At 44.6% G+C, this 22,196-nt stretch overlaps 1 protein-coding gene across 2 annotated transcripts in view; it reads right to left on the bottom strand.

Moving 5' to 3' along the window:
* The window catches only part of SHROOM3 (shroom family member 3), a 148,808-nt gene that overhangs the window by 89,655 nt on the left and 36,957 nt on the right, over positions 1-22,196 (bottom strand). For both annotated transcript variants that reach the window (XM_035324141.1, XM_035324140.1), the window contains one exon: positions 12,210-12,364. In XM_035324141.1, coding sequence (XP_035180032.1) covers positions 12,210-12,364 — 155 coding nt within the window. The remainder of the gene's footprint in view (positions 1-12,209; positions 12,365-22,196) is intronic.

Genomic DNA, 22,196 nt, shown 5'->3' with positions numbered 1-22,196 from the left:
TTGTGACGGGACTCAGTAGGTAGGACTTGATGATCCTGAAGGTCTTTTCCAACCCAGGCAATTATATGACTCTATAGATTAAATTAAACTGTTTTTCCTAAAGGGACAGAATGTTTTATTCCAGGCCAAACAGAACACACTGTTTCACTTCCACTTCACCGTAAATATTTTTTCCAGTTCAGCTGTTAGATCAAAACATATATTATTCACCATCTTGCCCATAATTTTTACCATTTTTTCTCTGCTGCAATATTCCCTTCAGCTCAGCATCACCCTCTTCGATGCAGTTAAGTTCCTGACACCCTACAGGGAAGGAGAGCTGTATCTCCCGTTTATAAAGGAGATGAGTGAGGAGTAATGCCACATAAAAATATCTATCAGCAAGAGGAACTGAACCCAGTTCCCTAGGGAAAACATCAGCATACTGGCAGAATTTCCCATCTCCCCAAGACAGAGAGAGGATGGCTCTTGCTGCCTCCATTCTCCTCTTGCAACTCCACCTCAAAACAGCAGCAATCTTAAAAGGTCTGATAAACAGCAGAATGAGAAGTAACCCTGAGAAGAGTTAACCGGCTCTTTGCAGCCTCGGAAAGATGTATTTTTTAAACCAGTATTTCTGATTTTAATTAGCTTAGGCATTGTTTAATAGAAAACAAACTTTATGGTGTATTTATGCAGGTATAACCTCCCTGAGAATGCTTTACATACATGTTCTGGAGGCTGATGCCATCTTGCCCCTAATGCCAGAGTCAAAGCAAGCAGAAAGCTGAAGAAAGGGGTTTTGAAAGAAATTGTTCTATATCCATTGATGCAGCCAATGTTCGGGCCAGACACATACATGTGACTACTCTTTGTCCAACTGCATTTGTGCAAGGGAGAGAGGCTGCTTTTCGCTACCAACAGGAAGACCTGTGCATATAAAAGACCAAACGATACTGCCTGTGCGGTTTCTCTTCTTCATTATTCTTTTGACTGAGATAACTCCATTCATCCAGCCACAAGGGAGAAACAATACCATAGGATTCGGATGACCCATACAAGCCCATTCATTAAAACACGTGAAGTAGTTACAGCGACCACTTCACCCCAACGTCTGTTTTACAGCAGTAAATCCAGGCAAACTCCACTTGTAACAGGAGGATTACGTTAGCTTTCATTAGCCTTTCCTGACCCTATCTCTCTTACAAAGGAAACCTTGGATCAAGCAGTAAAAGCATGGACAAGTTTTTGAGAAATTGTTTTATATTCCAGGGTAATTAGCTCAGCCGAGCAAAGTAAATATTTAACCCAGCTAAGGATATGTATACATCAACACATATCCATGTCACGCAACTTACAAATCCCTTACAAACCAACCATATTTATAGTCAGCTCTTGAAATCAAAGCCATGCAACTGGAGCTTCTCACAATAAAGATGACAAAACGTATTTATTCTCACTGCTCCCCCTGCAGCTGCGCTGTGAAGCTGTCATCCTGCAGTCCCGTGCACCTGGACAGGTAACCAAAACCTTGTGCAAGTCCAGGTATTTGCCCCATTGACTAAAGGTCAGCCTAGACACAATCCCAGATACAGAAGAGAGGCACAGATCAGTCAGAGAACACATGCTTGCTTGTTTGCATTTCCATACTATCGTGATCTGATCCAGCTCCAACTTAATCCTCAGGAAATTCCAAAAGAAGGGGATTCACACCCTAAAAAGCACTTTGTCCAGCACTGGCAGAGATTTCCCAGCTTTTCCAGTGTCGCTTTCTGACAAATCAAACCCCAGCCTGATTACTGCCTGAAGAAGGCAAACTAATCCAAATGCACTTGGTGAAAGAGGCAGCTAATGCAGAGTGGCAGTGGCTAGAAATTGTTGTGTTTCTAAGACAGGCTCAGGTGAGGGGTCAGCCTTTAATGTCATATACAAGCTAACACATTATGGTGGCCAGCATCTTTTTTTTTCACGGCATTTTCCCACTGTCCCCATCAGAAGCCTAGATCTTTTTTCAAAAATCCTATCTAGGCCTTCTCCACGTTTACCATCTTTCACTGTGGGAAATTTCCTAAAAGCCTGGCAGCCCTACGCTGTAGCTAATTAAATCCTAGACAGTAAGCCCGTTGCCAGTGATTTCAAAATTACATTCTGTTCATCTCTTAGCTGTCTGCCCTGTGTTTCATATTGACCTTTCCTAATGATACAGGAACTGCAAACATTTTGATGAATGAAGAGAAAGCTCCTCTAATGAAAACAGTGATGCTTGAGATAGTGAAGAACTTGACAGTTTGATCCAACACACGGACAAATTTCAAAGCCTTTACTTAGCTGAGAACTTGCTGTGCAGATCTCACAAATGCTGTATAAATGACACGTCAGGGTTTTGGCTGGTGGCACCCATTTGCATCACCTGAGGACCCGTCTCATCACGCAAGACTCCGCTGAAGGCTCATTTTTATGTGTGCTTAAATGATGCACTGTAAAACAGCCCCTGCCCAAAGACTTTATGCACCAGAGCCTCGGCAACACCTGGCAGACAGGAGACGGGACCGGGGGCAGAGTGGAAAGCTGTGGAGGAGTTCACAACTGAACATACAACAGCGCGAGTCACAAGACCACCCCGCCAGCCCTTTACCAGTGCTAATGCCAGCTTTGGCTTCCCCAGCTGTCAGTCTTACAACTTCCATGTGCACCAAAACTCCCTTTCTCCCGTTCCCCCAGTCATCATCGCTGAGCAAAAACTAACCCCAGCGCAGAGCAGCTCTTTGGAAACACGCTCCTACATTGCTGAAGAGCGGGGAGGGAGCCAATGCCTGTTCTAATTAAATTTCATTCACAAAACTTGGATTTATTTGATGCAATTTTTTGGCACGCTGTCAAATACGACACAAAATTACATTAGTGTCATAAGAGGAAAGGATTAGTCCAAAGAGTTCTTTGAAGAACTGTGTTGGCACTTGGCTTTTTGTAAAAATGCCAGCAGCTTCCCCTCTCTCTAGGAACAGCCCATTTTCTCCTGGTCAATGAGGGAAATCACTGCTCAGTGAGGGTCTGAGCCAAAGCCTTTTTGAGTCTGTGGGAATCTTTCCACCAATTTCCACAGGCTTGAATCGGCCCTGAGCCTCAGATGTCAGTTGGACTGATATCTTCCTCCCACACTTTGATACTTCCCTATGGTCATTTATCGGGTAGAGTGAAAGAGTGAAAGTCTGTTTTTGTTTTTGTTTTGTTTTGTTTCCATTTTTTAAAAAAAGTCTTAGTTAGAGCAATTGGCTGCTGAAAGAAAAATCACTTTATAGCTATGGCATGGGTATAAGTGTTAGAAGATGGCTGAGTTAAATTCCTAATCTTGCCACAGAGGTCTTAAAATGAGTTAATTGGGACCAGATTTGTCTGAGAACACACCACTGGCCATGCTGTGGTAGAACAGAGGCCCACACAGCCCAGCATCTTCTCCCTCACAGTGCCCAAAAGCAGACACATCATGAACAGAGAGGAGCAGAACAAATATAAGTGTGCCTGATGTCCTGCCAGCCCTGGGAGGCAGCCCCTGCCATGGCACTGGTGCTTGCAGGGGGTGTATTCCTGGGTGAGCTCTCCTCCTGCTCAGTGCCTGAATTAGCCAGCTTCCTCTGATGCCCCTGCTCTCAGTGCCATGCTGTGTTTCTCCTCCCAGCATCTCTCCCACGGCTCATTGTTCAGACAAGGGGGCACGGGAACAGGGCTGTGCCAAGAGAATAAGACGAAAAACCCAAGTCCTGGGGGGGGATCTGCAGAGAAGTATGAAAACGAACACACAGATTACTGTTATAGCCATGGATAAGCTTAATCCTTTCTCTTTGTACAGTTTTTAGCACAAAAGGAAAACGAGGATAGTGTTTTCTGTCACTACTCCTCCTTTACACGACTTGCATATTTAGCCTGAAGGCACTGTGAGATAGGAACAGATTGCAGGCGCTGTTTGGGGCAGACACAAACCACCACAGTTACTGAAAGCAGAACATAACTGTCTTGAATACTGATCTTTGCTATGTCTTTATCTCTGTTTAGTGTTTACTTACACCTCACTATAAAACTGGCCCAGAAAGTGAGAAATACAGTCAAATGTCTTTTGCTCTACATAAAACACACAATGAGAAGCAGGTAAACATGCATTCATGGGATAGGTAAGGCTGGAATCAGGAGCAGCAGCAGCCAGGCACTTCATTTGCCAAATCTATCTCAGCAGTGATGGCCAGCACCGAGCCCCCAGCACCAGCTCCCCACTTACGCTATCACTGATTCACATGAGCAGATTCACTCATGGGTCGCTGCTAAGGACAAGGCCGAGGAAGGGCTCCTACCTCAGCAGTCTCAGAGGTGCTATGCCTGTGTGCCAACAGGTCCCATGTTGAGCCTCAGGAGCACAAGATTTTATGGCAACTACATGCTTCAGGAACTGAATGTGCTTCATCTTTGATACAATACTCTATATGCTACCTACATCATACTTGAACAGACTTCCTACAGTAGCTTGTATCTGTATGATAGGACATTTGCTAAAAACACATTTCACATTTTGGAGGCGTGCAGCACATTTTGCTGAAGACCATGGATATTTGACATTTTTGCTTCACGCAGTCTCACTAGCTCTGCAGATGCAAGTATCATCATCAGAGCCCCCCACATCCCAGGTCAGAGCCTACCAACACCCGAGGAGAGTTCCACAGGACTCGAGCATGTCAGCATGTACCAAGTACGGGCCTACAACATCAGTCATTCTCTGCAGAGAAATTTTTCCACTAACAAATTTTAATAGAGCTTTGCATTCATTAACCAAGACCAATGCTAGATCCATGAGTCTAGGGAATCACAGGGCCAAATACTGACCTGAGGTAACTCATTTGAACACCACTCAAGCCAACAGAGCTGGTTTCCGCCCACTGAGAGCGCAGACCAAACAGACTTCACGACACACTGATGTCTCAACAAGAACAACTTCACGTATTCACCTCCGCCCTCCCTGCACCAGGCAACAGCAAACGCCACAGCAACTCGAAGGAATGGCTTGTAGGAGGCCCTAGTTCAAACAGCGCTTGTGCTCGAAAGGGTGTTGGAAAGGAGAGCTGTTGTCCCTGTGGCTGCTCTTGCCTTCAGCATGATATTCGCAGAGCAGCTACATTTGCCATCATGCCTCACTGATCTAATTGCTGCTGTTATGAACACGTTGAATGTAAAACTATGTAAACAATGTGACGCTCTGACAGCCATTCTTGCTTACTGACCTGTGGAAAAGTCTATTTTTGGCAGCTGCTGTAGGCCACTGTAGTCGTTGTAAAGCAGACAAGGCAGTGCATACATTTTGAGCCTTATCTTCAGCTGACATAAGCGTGCACAGCAGAGCTAGATTGAAATGATACAGCTGAAAAGGTCTGGGACTTTTAAAATTGTATCCAACTTGCCTAGGTACTCAAGTTGGAGAGGAAGCGACAGAAGAAACCAAACCAGAAAAAAAAAAAAAAAAAAAAAAAAAAAAAAAAAAACCTTCCACAATTAAACTGAGCATTATTTCTATGGCTTGTAGCTTTAGCTTTCAAACCCGCAGTCTCCTCCAGCTGGTTAAAGATCAATTGAGTATCAAAAACTATCTAAGGCGGTTTGCTGAGGACAGTACGCAAGATTCCTCCAATGAAATTAAACAAACCGGTCTCTTCAGTTCCTCATAGTGATTCACACTGACTGTTGCCAATCTGGCAAGCCATGAGCAAAAAGATCTCCCCATCATCAACCTCAGGCTCGATGGAGCTGGTTCTGTGCACACCTGCAGTCAGAGGCATTTGTCACCAGCAGTGATATAAATATACTGAAGACTATCATGGGAAATACTTGTGGAGAGCCTAGCTTCTTGGCTCACTCCCGCAGTCTGTCAGCAGTGGAGGGACAGTTCCTTCTTCCCTGTAGCACGCTGCTGTCTTGTCTCTTTGCCCCGTGATAATTTCTAAGGCTGTTCCCCTCACTCACTGTTTATCCATGGCAATTTGATCTGGCTAGCAGGACTGAATGCTCCAAACAGCAGTATTTTTTTTGTCTGATTGCTTGGGTCTGAAATGTATCAGAATGAAATGGCTGTGCTTTCTCTTGGGCCAGTAGGCAGAAATGTCCTGAAAAGTCCTGTATTAAAAAGTGGGGAAGGGGAAGGAGAAGTGGGTGATCTTGCTGGGCAGTTCTAAACATCTTAAGAATCACACCTCAGAAAAAGGACTAGAATAAACCACCAAGCTGAATCCACCTTGCCATCAGCAAGCACACAAACTACTTATTATAGCAGCAGGGTATGCGAGGCAGGAAACTGTAACACACTGTAGCAGGGAGTGGAAAGTGCACCTAAGATGGGCTCACTAAGGCTCTGTAACTCTCTGACATGCAAAGCACCTCACTGTGGCTTATTCAGGCTTCAGCACAATAAATGTGAAGCATCAGCAAGCTTCTCCAGGGCACAGCAAATGCAGACCTGAGGTCTACAGGAATACACAAATACATACTTATCTGAGTCTGCTGTCCTGAAAGAATGGGCTAAACAAGTACAGGGAAGAAGCAAGAAATGGGAATAAAGAAAAAAATGGACTTTTGGAACAGCCTCTTAGATGAGTTAAGATATGAGCAGCCCTGTTAGAGAAGCAAGGGAAAGCTGAACACGCTTACAAACTGCCATCGAGGGCTCCTGAGCTGACAATGATACACAGAAAATGCAGCTAGAGAGCAACCTTGAAAAAACATTCACCAGACATCTCCCAAACAAGGATCATCTCAGGGATTAGGCACAGTATTTACTTAACACTAGGGTTCAATTTCTGCTTCTGCGGAGATCTTCTGTGTCATATCAAGCAAGTCATTCAACCATCCTCTGCCTCAGCTTCTCATCTGCAAATGGACCAATTATACTTTATCTGGCTGCTAAAGGCTGTTAACCTTCCAGAAGAGGAATTGCCATTTAGTAGGAGTTTGCCAAGAGGCAGCACAAAAAGTTCCTTTCCAGCTCTGCGGAAGAGATGTAGAATCATAAAATCACAGAGTCATAGAATATTCCGAGTTGGAAGGGACCCATAAGGATCATCAAGTCCAACTCCTTGCACCACGCAGGTCTACCCAAAAGTTTAGACCATGTGACTCAGTGCACAGTCCAAATGTTTCTTAAATTCATACAGGCTTGGTGCAGTGACCACTTCACTGGGAGCCTGTTCCAGCGCACAACCACCCACTCAGTAAAAAATCTCCTCCTGATACCTAGTCTGAACTTCCCCTGCCTCAGCTTCACCCCGTTCCCCTGGGTCCTATCACTGGTGTTTATGGAGAATAGGTCACCCGCCTCTCCACACCCCTTCGCGAGGAAGTTGTAGACTGCGATGAGGTCCCCCCTCAGCCTCCTCTTCTCTAGGCTGAACAGGCCCAGTGACCTCAGCCGCTCTTCATACGTCACCCCTTCCAGGCCCTTCACCATCTTTGTAGCGAACCTGAAATGCAGTTATTCTGACCTCAAAGTCTAAGTCTCCTGCAGTATGCGGCAGCACTCACACACGCCGATGCAAACCCACCCAGTCTGTTGATCTTTACATTGCAACATCACATGCTAACAGCTTGAAGATATTTACAAAAGGATGTCTTGGGTGGCCTAATCAACGTGGCTTTGCCACATCCCTGTCCCGTGACTGCAACGTAACTGCTTTTGGTACCATCTGCACAGGAAAGAAATTCAAGTGGCAGTTAAGAGTATGGGTTTACTTTCTATAGTTGTGAAGGGTAGATTTTAGCAACCCTTTTCACTGCCATTTTTTCAGTCACATATTGATACATTTACACTACTCCCTTCAGTGCTGATCAATTTACTTTTGGTCCGTAAAGAATCAGCTCATCGCATCTTTCAACAGCTTGGGATCACTTGTCTGCTCTGGGTTTCCAGACACTTACTCTGATCTCACTGGCACAGATGTTACAGAGGCAAACGCTGTGTTTAACAACAGTTTACTTCTCTGCAAGACTGTAAAACATCTTTCTCTGACAATTCATCTTGTGTGCTGGGGAAGCACGGGGAGGCACTAACCTCTGGAAAAGGCTGTAACTTTTATTTTGAAGCAATGGACTAGATACCTCTCTTTCAAAACCAGATCCAGGGCCTATGAAGTGTTTGTAATGGGTAAGGTGCTTCTTCTGAATTATTCTTCACACATTTAAATTAAAAAGAAGTTAGCAAAGCCGAACTTGCCTAAAGTTGTCATGATCCCAAGTCCACATTAAGCTTATGAGCAAGGAAGTAGAAAGCTCATAAATTCACAACTTAGTGTGTGTCTCCTTCTGCAAGTTCCTCCCCAGCATCAGCAGGATGTTTGCACAGCAGTGAAAGGCAGACTAAGGCCCTCATGCACTAGCTACTCTGGTACTGCTCATTTGTTCATAACCATTCATTTATATTAAGTATCACTGTGAGATAAGTAATTTTTCTCATTTCTATTTATTCTCCTCTTTCCTCTCAGACTGAATTTTCTCTGGTTTTCTCTTCACATTCCTGTCATTGCAAATGTTACCACTCTTTTCTTTCACTAAAGTGACCAATAACAAAATGGTGACTACAGATGCCGATGGATCAGTACCAAGCTTTGCAGATGACATTCCAAGGAAATCAACAGATTATTGCATCAAACTGTCTGCAGACCCAGCAAGGTTTTGTAACATTAATTTTTGTTTAATAACATGTAAATGTGCACACTGCAATAGGCACTAAAAGTTTACCTTAGTCCTAGAATAGAAACTGAGATTAAATAGCAATCTGTGTATGCTATGCAGGCTACACAAATATATGGAGTGGTTCAAACGTACTCTGTATGTCCTTTGATGTTCTTCCTACAAAACTTCTGAATAAAAAATCCAAGCTTTCTGTCTGTTGTGATGTCTCATGTCTTCATCACACTGCTACAGACTGCTACTGAGGTTTTTAATATGACAAACAAAAAATCAAACCTTCAAAAACATGCTGACCTTGAATAGGCTTTGGAGAGAACCAAAAGGACAGACAACAAGCAGACTTTGCTATTGTTTGTGTATGACTTTCAAGGGGTAAAGTCCATGTCAGAATGCGTTTGTGTCACTCCTTAAGCAAGGGTTCTCATGAATACTGAAATCACACACTAAAAATTCATGTCACAGATGACTGTTCAGAGAGCGTTAGGACTGCTGGTATTTGCAGCAAGCAAACCTAATCCACTTGAGTTAAATTGTCACAAGCAACTTACAAAAACCAGTATTTTATGCACTCCAAACATAATTTATTTTCAGACAATGTAGTACTGCAAAACATTTTCTTCTTGTCCACATAACAAAAACCAGCCCCAGTTGGGGCTGTTGAAGCACATTAGTGCTTCCTTTACCAGTCCTAATGGCTAAACACATTAGGTCTGGGGTAAAGATAACCTGCACATATCTGGTGCTGTAGCTTTATCTCAAGTCTGGCTTGCAAACCTTTGTTTGTTCACATTTTATCACATAGATAGCAGCCTGCCCAGCAGCATCCCCCTATGTGAGATGAAGGCTTCATGTGGCTGATGTTCTGTAATGAGTTGCTTTCCTTAATTTCTTTTGCATCTAGCTACATTTCATTTAATATTGTTGGAAGCTTTTATTAAATGTAGATGCTCACTTTCCTCTCACTGCTTTCCTATTTCCCACCATTCTCCTTTTGGGATCTTTCTTTTATCCCTTCTCTTGCACTGGAGACAAAATCTTTGTCTTTTACCTTGTCATCAGCTGGCCAAAGAGCAGAGACCTGCCACCTTTGGCGACTGGGAGAATTCAGACAACTTCCGACTACCCACAAAGTAGTCAGACCCCACATTTTTTTCTTTTGCTACTTTCTCGGCCCATGCCACCACTGCAGGGGCAGCTGGGACTATGTTGAATCACCTGAACTGAAGGATGGGCTCTTAGGTCTTAATTGTAATTTTTCAGTTTTAAGTTTATGGATTTACTGAGCTTTAGATGTGCATGAAGCGTTTGAAGAACCTTGGCAAGAGGATATTATGTGACTGTAATACCTCTTAAAGTAAGTGTGATATAGTATTCCAAACAAGTAAAACATCAAATACCCCTGAATATTCCTTTTAAAAGCAGAACAAAAAGCTGAAAAGGCCTTAGGATCTTAAAAATAATGGAGAGAGAAACCATTAAGCTACACTGTGAAGTATAATCTTGAAATATATAAAACACTGTTGGCTGAGTCTTATTTTTTCCCAAGATGGATCACTTCTTCCTTCAATAATTGATCACCTTCAATAAGAGTAATGTGACCAATGTCCATTAGGATTGCCTACATGAACTAGGTGTCTCGTGATTCCTACTACATGTGAAAAAACAGTCACGGAAGTGAAGAAGTGGCTCATTGTCTCTTTTAGCTTGAGAGACCTCAAAACTTTGTAAGAGATGTATTCCACCGATTCAGGCATTTCCCAAGGAAATACTAGGAACTGTTGAATTTTGGTCTGGCTATGACACTGCTGACTTTGAGTACATCACTTCTGCTTGTAAATACATACATATGCATACATAGATATCACTGTTTTTACGTGCATGCACATGCGTGCATATGTATATGTGTGTGCATACATACCTAGACAGAGACAGAGTATTTATCATTCCATGTCTCCTGACAGAGTATTTATCACTCCCTGGGACTCCGAGGTCTGCAAACTTGATTTTTCTTGTCCCCTTTTCTTATTCCTATTGTTTTTTTCCTCTTAAGTAGACAGTATAAACCCGAGAAAAAAAAATCACTTTAGACCAAACAGGACCAGTTACTTCACTATTTCACATCAGCAAAACTAAATTGAGATGTGACAGAAGGGTTCTATATTCACAGTTTTACAAAGTCAGCTTGAATTCAACATTTTGTTCAGTCAGTACTGATTACAATTTACATGGGTCTTAAGTAAAAGCCATTTGTTTTTGGAAAATACTCAAGTTGCTATCAACTGTTTGCAAATATCCTCCCAGCGGATACAAACAATCTACCAGTTCGGTATATGAAGATCCAGATTTTGTCACAAGGCCATTGTCAGTACCTGAAGACGCTTCATGTAAACAACACAATACAACCAGCAGAGCATGAAATATACTCCAGAAAACAGAAGGGTGTCTGAGCCCTTCATGCCTGCCCTATTCAGACATTACCCCTCGGATGTTAGCCAGTTGTTCCAACTTAGTGACTCATGCTGACACCTTTTGTTTGCCTAATGACAGCTCCTCAGCTATGCTGATCTTGACCCAGATTCCCCTCTGGCTGAGCATGGAAATTCAGGACAGAGCACTCCATAAAGTGATACCAGCTATCACCTAACTGGCACAGAAAAAAACTGTTTGGACATGCCAGCGCTAGAAAACATGCAGGATGCATCTTTATTAAGGTCTTAAGTAAGACCAAAACTTTAGATCCAAATGTCTGTGATTCAAAGTGGGCATAAAGTTCTGTGGCTTGACCCTAACACAAACATTTTATTCTTCATTCCTCCAAAGGGTATTGGCAGATTCTGTGTTGCCGATTTAAGCTCAGCATACCACGAGACCAGCATGCAGGCATTGCTACTCCTTACCGTTTACAAGGCCTTTGACAGCCAGGGAAATGGACGTGTGAGATCACTCATTCAGTGATAACACAGAGGCTGCTGCTAAAAAGATGCAGGTGAAGTGGCTGCTCTTCCCTCTAGATCACACCCTGAGTGCAATACTGATCAAGCTGCTCTCTGTCAGCATGGTGACTCAATCACTTTCCTGCGGAACATTAAACAGCTCCAAATCCTGATGAGGCCAGTGGAAATCTTTGTGCTGTCACAGCGACAGTGATAAAACAGAGCAAATGAGGCAGGAGCTATGTAGAGAATTGCCACCCTTTTGAAGGGAGCCCTGGGCACTTTAAAGGATGAAGGGGGACTGCCTGTAAATCTGAACAGGACTCCTGGATTGCAATGAGGCAGGATAGCAGTGGAAGACATTTGGATAAGTTGCATCCAAGTATACTTGGATGCAACAGTGACAAAGGAGTCATAGAAATGTTTGCAGAAATGAACAAACAATCACCCTCGGGCTCATGCCTGTGTGCTTAAAACAAGGCTACCACCAAGATCAGGCCATGGGCGTTCAGCTGGAGATGTGAGGGGGGTGGTTGTGGTACCCCGCAGGGCAGGAGGGAGGGAGTGTTGTGTCTTGCCTACCTGCGGACGACTAGCTTCAGTTTCTTGTAGGACCCTTTCACCAGGGAGATGGCCTCTCTCCTGGAGCTGCTCAGTTCCACCTCGTTGATGTTCACCACCTCGTCACCAGCCTGCAGCTTGGAAGGCAGGGAGTCTGCTTTACCTCCCTCTTCAATCTGCACAGGAAAGAGAGAAAGTGATGGTGAGGCACGCCTGCCAGTTTGGCTGTCACACGCAGAGCTCAGCATGCACTTCTTTCCAAGAGGCAAGGTCTACCAGCCCCAAACTCAGCTCTCATACTAAGAAACGTTGCCTCCCTTTGCCAGACAGCTTTCTCAAACGACAATGCTTGCCTCCCCTATATTGTGTATATGGAAGATGGGGATCAGCAGCCAAACAAATTTTGCCAAGAAACATTGTTTTGAGGAAGCCAGAAAAGTTTTTGGTATTTGGAAGCAGTAATTACCAGCACAATGGTGATGGAACATCTCCTGATAAGAGCACCCCAGCACAAGCCCAAGGGCCAAGCCTGGATTAGAAGACCTTTGTTGTGATTTTCTGGTTCAGGCTCCTCTGCATGATCTAACTGCCTGGTTAACAACAGCTTGCTGCTTACAGGGCAGCAACAGAGCAGATGCACACAGGTGTATGCACTTAGTAACATGCAGCACCTCTGCAGGGTTTTTCAGCTAGGGATTTCAAAGAACAGTATAAAAGGAAGTAGAAAATTATTTTAATTTTATGAGAAGGTAAGTAGCTTGTCCAAGGCTATGCAGTGGCAAATCCAGAAGGAGAATCCTAGGGCACTTTCCTCTCGGTTTTGTATAGTCCACTGTGTACATTGTGTAGTCTTCAATGCCCATTGATTCTCCATCAGTGTGCCAGCAGCAATGCAACAAGTCTGCACAGAAGTGAGAGACAGAGCAGAGGAGAAAGGAACAGAGCCCAGAATCTCGGGCTCCCGGCCTTGTGCAAAGCGAGAGGTGCATACTGACACAGCGATACTGAATATTAGCAGAGGGCAAGGTTACATATGTGTAACACACCCAATCCTGAGCTTCTGGAGAATGAAATGAAACCAAAATAGCTTTTATTACAAAACTTGCCACCACAGAATCTGATATTCAAAGCAGCCGGCAGTCCACGTTCAACAGAAGCTGTAACTGGTGTTAGCAATTGTCCCGTGACCCACAATTAATTACAACATCTTACAGCACCCTGGAAGCATAACCTCTTTTGTCAGTCCTTCACCTTCCAGACATCACACCAAAACAAAAACTGGATTCAGACTCTGATCTAGTGAGCAGAACTAGTATTTGCAGGGGTGACACTTCCTGAGAAGTGAAGCTGCACGTACACTTCTACAAGTTACTTTTACTTCAAGCCATGTCGGGTAAGGTGTAATTGAGCCACAACTCAAACATGAAACTCAGCACATGCAGACACAGTACCCGGACTTTTTACTGGTACGTTAGTTTCAGTGTAAATGGTGATTTCTCACAGGCAAAGCCAGTCTGTTCTTCTGAAATACAGTCCTCCAGCTCGTGTCTTTTGTAACACTTAAAATCTGACTTCCACAAACATTAGCTGATCAGTTCTCTTACCTCCCTACACAGGTAGGTAAAAATCATTGGTATTCATCCTACCAGGAAGTCCTTCCACTGATGAATGATTTTATTTCTTTTCTTTGTGAGAATGGATAAAACGACAGGAATGAGACTTCATATAAAGAGTCTCGTATCACAATTACCAGGAAGGGCGAGAGATGAAACATTAGACCTTGCTGCCAGCATAAATAAATAACAAACTAAAAAATGCAATGCAGTATTGCTCCAGTTTGTTGCTGCTGTACAGAAACACAGGTGGGCAGCATTTAAACTAAGTATAATAGACTGGGACAATACAGGTTAGATTAACCTGCAATACAGGAAACAGAAGGGAGTTAGGTTTTTGTATTTTTTTGTTATGTTAGATCACATATAACAGAAAAAAAGGCGTTCTTGGACCAGTACAAATTTGTACTTGTACCTTGTAACAAATATCATCTACTTCAAAGGCTGAGACACTCACCGGAAGCATTTGTATTAACTTCTGCCTTGAGGAACTTTGGCGTTAAAAAACTGCCACTCTAGAAATCATGATCTGTGCTTTATTCTCTACTAAGCCCCAATTTTATTTATTTATTCTAGTTTTTGAACTCCACAGGATGACTGTTTTAGGGTTCTTTTTGGAACCATGGGGGCTAGATTTTTGTTTTCTTTTCTTTTTTTAGTGAAAATGGGTATTTGGATTCTTCCATGATTACCACTATAAATAACCTGAAATCAAAGGCCTTCACAAAACACTAAAATCCACAATACTTCTGGTAAGGTTGCTAACGTTATGAGCAGCTCTAAAATAAATCTGTCTTTGATTCCTGATGTGTTCCAGCTTATGCTTATGGCAGGGGCTCTTAAGCTGCAGTTTGCAAGGCCACGTAGCCAGCTACAGCAGTATATTAAAGAATGCCTTCAAGGAGAGTTTGCTAGCCTGAGTACAGTCATCTGCAAGTAATGCTGAGGTTGAGAATGATCTGCTTTGCCCCAGTATAACTGTCCACAAACAAGACCTAAAACACAACACACTTTTTGTGACTAGATGCTTATGATAGTAGCATCAAAACTAAATTACCTGTGTACCTAGACAGAATATAAGTGGAGATAGGGATTGATATTTTTGTTTGATTGCATAGCTATCTCACCTCTTAATAATGTTAGCTTCCTCTCTTGTTTAGGTACAGTTGTCTCATTTAATCAGCTGGCATTTCCTGGATGCAAGTTCCCTAGAGGTCCTGGAGGAAAATATTCACAACAGCCCTGTGACCTGGCAATACCACTCAGAGAGTCAAAAGGATCAAAAGGACTCCAGGTTTTCCAGCAGAAGTCCAGAAACAAGGCACTGTCTCCCAAAGCTAAGTTCAGACACTCCATGTTCTAACCTGGTCACTTCCTCTCTCTGAATGCCTCTGAAAATATTTGTGTATAAGGAGTGGTAATAATTCAAGGAAAGAACTGAATAATTCAAACAAAACACGCTGCACTATAAACACAAAGCTCTATCTCTAGTCAGTGTAACAATTATCAACAAAAGCAAACAAACCTCAACGCACATGTTACCTATTTAAACGATCACCTGCTTCACTGGCCAAGTCAAGGATGGGACCCTGCTGGTCTGTGATGCGCTGAGCAGCTGAGGACCACATGACAGAGTATGCTTGCAAAGCTTTGTGTGCCAAACCACAGACAAATACGCAGGCAGGCCAATTCTGCATGTGGCTACCCTCTCTGAACAACGTCTTGTTCTGTGGACCAGGTCCCAAGTGAGAGGAAAAGAGAAGATAAGTCTTCAGCTGTCCCCTAAACCTCAAGTGGCTCTAAGTGCTGCCAGTCAGCAATGGCAGAGCTAGCAGCACACTCTGTTGTTTTCAGTGTGTAAGTTGCATTGGAGTAGTTTGACCAGCCACAGTATTGTCAAAATCACCCTCAGCAGTCACTTGTGCCAAAAATGTGATCACTGTGAGCTACATGACCTAGCACAAGGGGTCGATCAATAGGCAGTAAGACCGCTTATGGCTTGTTTAAGCAGAGAGAAACAAGGTGATTTGGAGCCAGCAAACTTTCTTGGGCATAGGATCATCGCTAAAACCACCAGGAATGGGAGGAGCCAGGAGGAGCCAGCTGGGGGCTGATGATTTTTGGCTGGAATGAGACAACCACTCTGCCAAACCAAGTTATCAGAGAAGACTCTGACAAGCAGAGGGGGAAGGAATACCTAAGACACAGGTTGGCTGGATTTAATGCCTGGTTTCACTGCGGATGTTGTGAGTAGAGCCAGATGCCCAGGTATGGCCACGTGGGGAGCAGAAACCCTCTCCTTGAAGTCAGTAGGAGCATCTGTACAGCGAAACATTCATCAATAGCAAAAAGACTCGTGGTTTCCATGCCTCAGTTTCCCACCTGTAAAATGGACACAAGTGTTCCTACCTTTATCTGTCCCCTCTGTTCAACATGTGATTTCTCTGTGGGCAGCGGTGATCCAAATCTTGGCTCTCATTCCAGGGGCTGCCTCTGAATCTCCAGCTCACAAGCCCTAACCTGGGGAAGAGTCTTTGCCTCTTGAAACATGCAACAGAAAGTTATCCCCTTCCAGAGGCTGCTCCACCAACCATCTCTGACAGTTCCTATTTCCTGTGAAACTGCATCCGATTGCTCCATAAAGGCTGTGACTTCAGCTGTCTCCTCCACACCTCACTCTTTCTTCTGCTTTCCACAAACATATCTAGCCAGTGCTTTCAGGTTCTTTCAGAAGGAGAAAACAAGATCTTCCCTGCCAAGCTGGCCTCCCCACCCGCTTCAAAAAGTCTCAGTAGTCTCCTCAGGCTGACACAAACCCAAGCCCGTTCAGTTGTCTTTACTGCAGTAAAGCCTACCATGCCCGCTGCCCTTTCCTGAAAATCCCAAAGGCCACCCCTGGTTCCTGCTTTGCATTAACACTCCAGTCCATTTTCTTCTACTAGAGGAGGCTTCTTGTCACTCAATAGATCATGTACTTATCTGTTCTCCCTTTTTTTGGCTTACTGTAAAAGCAAGATGTTGCTTAAGCAGATCACCAAGGATACATAAGACTTATTACTACTGTCTTTTGTTTGGTTCACTATGGTTACTGTAGGTTCAGAGAATGCTGTCTAACTGAGATCCTTTCTTGATTATTTTAAAGAGGTTTTCTTTATTTATTCCTCTTTTCTCTTCCCTTGCTTTGAGGAGCTTTTGTAACAACAAATTCTCTGTAGCTTTTAAGATGGATCATTCCATCTTTGTGTCTTTTGTGTTAAGAACGGTGTATGTGATTCCTAAACTGTAAACTTACTGGCCGAGGTTTCTTCATAAAAAAGAAGCAAATATGTACACACAGACTGTATGCAGTTTCACAAGTGAGGCTGTGCCGTGCAGCAGGTTAGTACAACTGCTGAGTGACACCGGGAGATGCTCTGGAAAAAAACAGTAAGTCAGCTTAGCTGGGTGTTGACAGAAGCAGCCGCAATCGCAGTGACAAACTACTGCCCTACTGTCACACAATAACGATGAGAAGGGAAGCATCACAAATGAACTGCTGGAGATGGCTGTCCAGAATTCCTGAGCCGCAGAAAAAAGTTTTATAGGAACCGATTGGGTGGGAGAGGAAGAAATTTCGCTCCCTGGAGGAGTTGAGAGAGGAAGCTTTCTCTGCTGCAAGGTGTCCATGACTCACCCAGGAGCAGCATTACAGAAAAATGTTCTTTGCATCAGAGCCCTTGGAAATCCTCCTTCTCAGCCCCATTACCAACCCGTTTTCATCTCTACATCTCCACTGCTAAGGTTTTTGTAACAGTCTAAAATCTTTTACTAGAATTGTTTTTATTCTTTCCGGTGGGATGATGCATCTCAGTGCATCTGGGACTCACCTTGTCCCTCTCTAGGTTAGCAGCACTGGTACGCCAAATTTGGTTGCTCGGTAAACTTGTTGAGTAGCTGATTAACATTGGTTTTATGCTGGAGATTAGTTTTGTAAGCCCCCATGCAGTTCAGACAGGGTTCTCAAACCTAAAAGCAGAGTTGCAGAGCTACTGAAGGACTCCAGAGGATACGCTGCTCCCATCACTCAGACTTAATGCCATGTCACAGTTTGGGGGCAGTGCGTGTTTCCCATGCAGCAGAGAGAAATTCTTCCCCATTGTCCCCAGCCTCTGTGTCAGCGTGACAAAGCAGTTAATACGATTCAATCAAAAAACAGTTAAGTCAAAGGTCTCCCCCTGGAGCCGTATCTCTGCTGGATATCCCATCCCTATGCAGACACGCATCGAGAGAGAATTCAGCTACTGATGTTTACTCAAAGCCAAAGAAAGTGCTTCCAAATTAGTTATTGTTTTATCCTGCAGGGAAGAAAGGAAGAGATTTTTTTCTCATAGTGCTCTGGATTGTTCTGCAGTAACATTACTGCTCCCAAGTAAAAGGTTTAGTGGTGGAGAGACTCATTTATTCCAGGTAGCTGTACAAGGTTCACGCAGAATGAATTCACCTCGAGAGCCTGAATTTTATTCAGTGGAAGAACAAGTTAAACTACGTGGTTCTGGAGGGTTAACGGTGCTAAGAAATCTTATTGGCACTTCCCAAGAAAATCTGTTATTTAACACAAGCAAAACAACATATTTGCTCCTGCACTCAGTCTGAACCATGTTAATGAATACATTTACTTGGCTTGGAGCAAGACGCCCAGCAAGGAGAACTCCAGCCCTTGCTATTCACAACTCCAACACTCCTGGCACCCTCAGGCTTAGTTTCCAGACACTACATCAGAGAGGCACCACAGTAAACCCAGAGGGACCTCTGCTCCCTGTGTTGGCAGTGACCGTCACCAGCTCTGATTTTAGCACTGCAACCACCATCAGAGCAGTATTTGACTCCATAAAGAGAAGAGTCACGAGCTCAGGACTGCACCTGACCGTCACAGTCGGTGGCTTCTTTGCAGTGTGCGTTTGTGTAGGAAGGGACAGACAGCCCCATTTTTTCCTGTCTGTCAGGACTGAAGGCAGTTCACCTGCCCCTCCACTGAATTCATCTGCTCACTAAGGACATATACAATATTCTGCTTTGATTCTCAGGAGTGGCAAAATCCAACGTCAAGGCTGTGGCAGAGAGCTTCTCCCGGTGCTGTGCCCTTCCCAGGTAGTTCAGGAGACCAACACAGCAGGAGCTTGGTGCCCCTTCTCAGCTCTTTCACCAGCAGTGGTGCAGCCAACCAAGTGGTTGCAGCCAACCCAGAGGAAAGCGGGGTCCCAGGGAGCACAGTCCCTTGCCTCTCCCCTTCCCACTGTGGATGCACTTCTGCTCCCAAAGCTGCTTTCCCACTGCTGGGTGGCCAAAGGTAGGCACTGCTCCGAGAACAAGGCCACCTGTCCCTCAGTGGGACAGAGGAGCTTCCCTCAAGACAATGTCACTGGAGAAATTGCTCCTCGTCCCTGTGGCTTTACTCCTCTCGTAGCCCTCTGCTCTGCTGCCTGAGGCAATCCTTATTTTGTCCATGTCTAAGGCTAGCCCTAGGAACGCTGAAAAGAACAGCAACCACACATTTTTTTTTTTTTTTCAGAAGAGGGATTTCAGGCAAGCAGGTTGTATTTACCAAAACTGAAATCTGTCCAGGATGCTGAGTGAAAATGCCATTATGTATTAGAGCCTCTGATACAAAGGGGACCAGGACCTCAATTTTAAAGGATATTCCCCAAAGCCAAAAATGAAGCAGCAGTGTTGCTGGTTCCCCTCCAAGTGCTACAGATCCAGACGGAAACCTGCTACCCCTTGCTGACAGAGCACCACCCCTCCTCTACAGCCCCATCTGCACGCAGCAGGGAGCATCTCTGCCCCTGTGCCACCTGGCTGTCCCCAGACCCAGCCCAGGAGTAAGGCAGTATGTGGGCTGCCTTCCCCTTGTCCTTGAACCTGGATGGTCTGGAGAGAGGACTGCAGGCAAAATGCTGGGATGCTCCTCCTCTGGTGCAGACAGGCGCTCCCTGAAGGACCAAGACCTTTCCCAGTATAATTACGGAGTGTAAATTGGCTGTGGGGACCAAAGCAGTGAGCCAGCTGCGGAAATGCCATGGTGCTCCAAGCAGGCTGGATGCAAGTTACTGAGAACTGGCCAGGATTCAAGGTCACTCCTCTGACTACCTTGCAGGCTCCAACACTTCCACACCTTCCCATTTCCTGCATGATTGTTTCCCGTCCTGGAAGCCACGTTAATCTCAGCAGTCAGCCCCTCAGTAAAAAGTGGCAAGAAGTGAATGGAAAACAGATTGCTGGCTTCGGCTGCAAGAGATAAGAAGACATGCGTGGATGAGTTTGTGTCTGCCTCCTCTCGGTGACTCTAAATTCCTAAGACAGCAGAGGAAAGAAAGCTTACCTCTTAGATAATTTTGTACCTTCTTAAGCACAGAGCAGGAAAAATCAAGTTTTCTTTCAGCTAATGCACAAAGAAAGATGGAACTCCACTACAGCTTTGATTTCAGACCTTCAAGAAGCCTCCAGGATATCTTCTCCACACCCATCCATATATACAAGACAAGGAACTATTCTGTGTTCGTACATGTATAACATGTACAGCCCTGTCAGGTCCCTCTGCTAGAGGCATGGTGCAAACACGTTAGCATGGACAGTTCCTGCCCCAAGCCTTACAGGGCAAATGGACAGGTTAGACTAAGAGAGGGACAGGAAACAAAGATGTGGAAAAGCTGTGTCAACAGCAAACGAGACAGCAGCAAAGCCCACTCTCAGCTACAGTGAGACATCTGCAACACATGGACTTAGCCTAGAGGTGAGGAAAAGCAAGGGCACCTGCAGAAGAGGGGAAAAATCAGCTCATTTTCAGCCAGCATAAAGCCAGCTGCGACATGCCTATGAAATGACATTCTGACATGCTTTGCTTGGGCAGCAAGCAGCTCATTTGCTAACCCAGAGAGACGGGAAAAAGGAGGCCAGAGGACAGGAGATGGCTCTCCCACCACTTGGCTGCTCTGTGTCAGGGTGTTCACAGAGCTCTCAGTGCTTCTTCAGACCTCTTCAGTGCTTCTTCCTACCTTTCTCTCCTCTTGCTCAAAGAATGCAACAACCAGGTAAGGCACGGAAACAAAGCACTGCTGTGTGTCTCAGTAACAGCCACCACAGCAAGGCACACACCTGTGCAGGTGCAGAGAACCGCTCGCTTCATTCCAGTGTTAAAACCTTTCTGCTTTCTGCTGCTCCTTCTCTGCTTCCTGCGAGAGGCCAGCTTTTATCCCAGGAGGGTGTTGCCTGCAGAACACACCCTGCCCGTGCACATGGCAAGCAGAGAGAGCCTTACTTCTTTGTTCGCTGTTTGGTTTTTGCAAACAATCCATTCCACGCATTCCACAGAGGGTATATTACAAATACTGGGGCCTGGCGCACGCTAACTTGATCCTGTTTGGTCTGCAGCGATTATCAGGGCGATATCAGCTCAAGGGGCTACGAGAACTCCTTCCCTGCTAACTCTCTTGCAGCTGACACAGTTTGCCCCTCTCCAGTGACTGCCCATATCTGAGAGTTAATGTTTGCTCCACCATGTGAGAGGTAAAAACAGCCATCTGCCCATGAGTCTGCTGGAAAGGTCTTCTGCTTTGCTCCTAAACACACCCAAGGTTTCCACAGTCAGGAGTCCTTTCCTCATCCTGCTTTGCCATCCTGTCCCTAGTTTCACAGCCATTTCTCACATGTCCCACCATCTAGCAAGGTTTCAATGATCAACCCTCCAGTTCCTATGGTATTTTGATAGTGACTGTAGGTGGGGGTGCCATCAAACACAGGCCCACCCAACACGGGAACCCGTTTTTAACTGTTTGCAGTTTCTTTGGCTTTGCATACTCTCTTCTCACAACATCACCTTATATAGCCTCCCTCCTCCTGTTCTTGCCATCTAGGAAAACCAACCAGTTGAAGATGTGGCTGCAAAATTATTTTTGCTACTTACTCTATTCCAAGGACAATTTGAGCTCCAACCCTGGCATCACGGGAACTGCCACAGCAGGAAATTGAGTTATTTCTTTAATCTCTCTCCTGTGTGTTCTAAAAACAAGGAGCAAATGACAACATTTGGAACTTGCCTTTGAGTTCTTGTTACGTATCACTGCCTCATGTGCTTTTTAGAGGATGCTTTACACATCTTGCCAGAGTTTTGTATTCTTTGGCTTGTGTCTTTCTGGGGTAACTAGTAACACTCCATGTGAGAAAGGATGGCTAAGATGTACATACCGATGATCAGTTCAGAGAAGAAGTCACCAACAGCAGGCTCTAGAAAGTACAGTTGATGATATATATTTTTCCACTCCATGATTAGACGGGGAATTTCCTGCCCTGATATTTCGCTCGTGTGAATTCAAAGCAGAAACTCTGATCTGCCCTGCAATTGGGTAATTCTAGAAATCAC

This window comes from Oxyura jamaicensis, chromosome 4 (assembly GCF_011077185.1).
Source record: "Oxyura jamaicensis isolate SHBP4307 breed ruddy duck chromosome 4, BPBGC_Ojam_1.0, whole genome shotgun sequence".
Lineage (NCBI taxonomy): Eukaryota > Metazoa > Chordata > Aves > Anseriformes > Anatidae > Oxyura > Oxyura jamaicensis.
The sequence above is the reverse complement of the archived record's forward strand: the minus strand, read 5'-3'. Positions and strand labels throughout refer to the sequence as shown.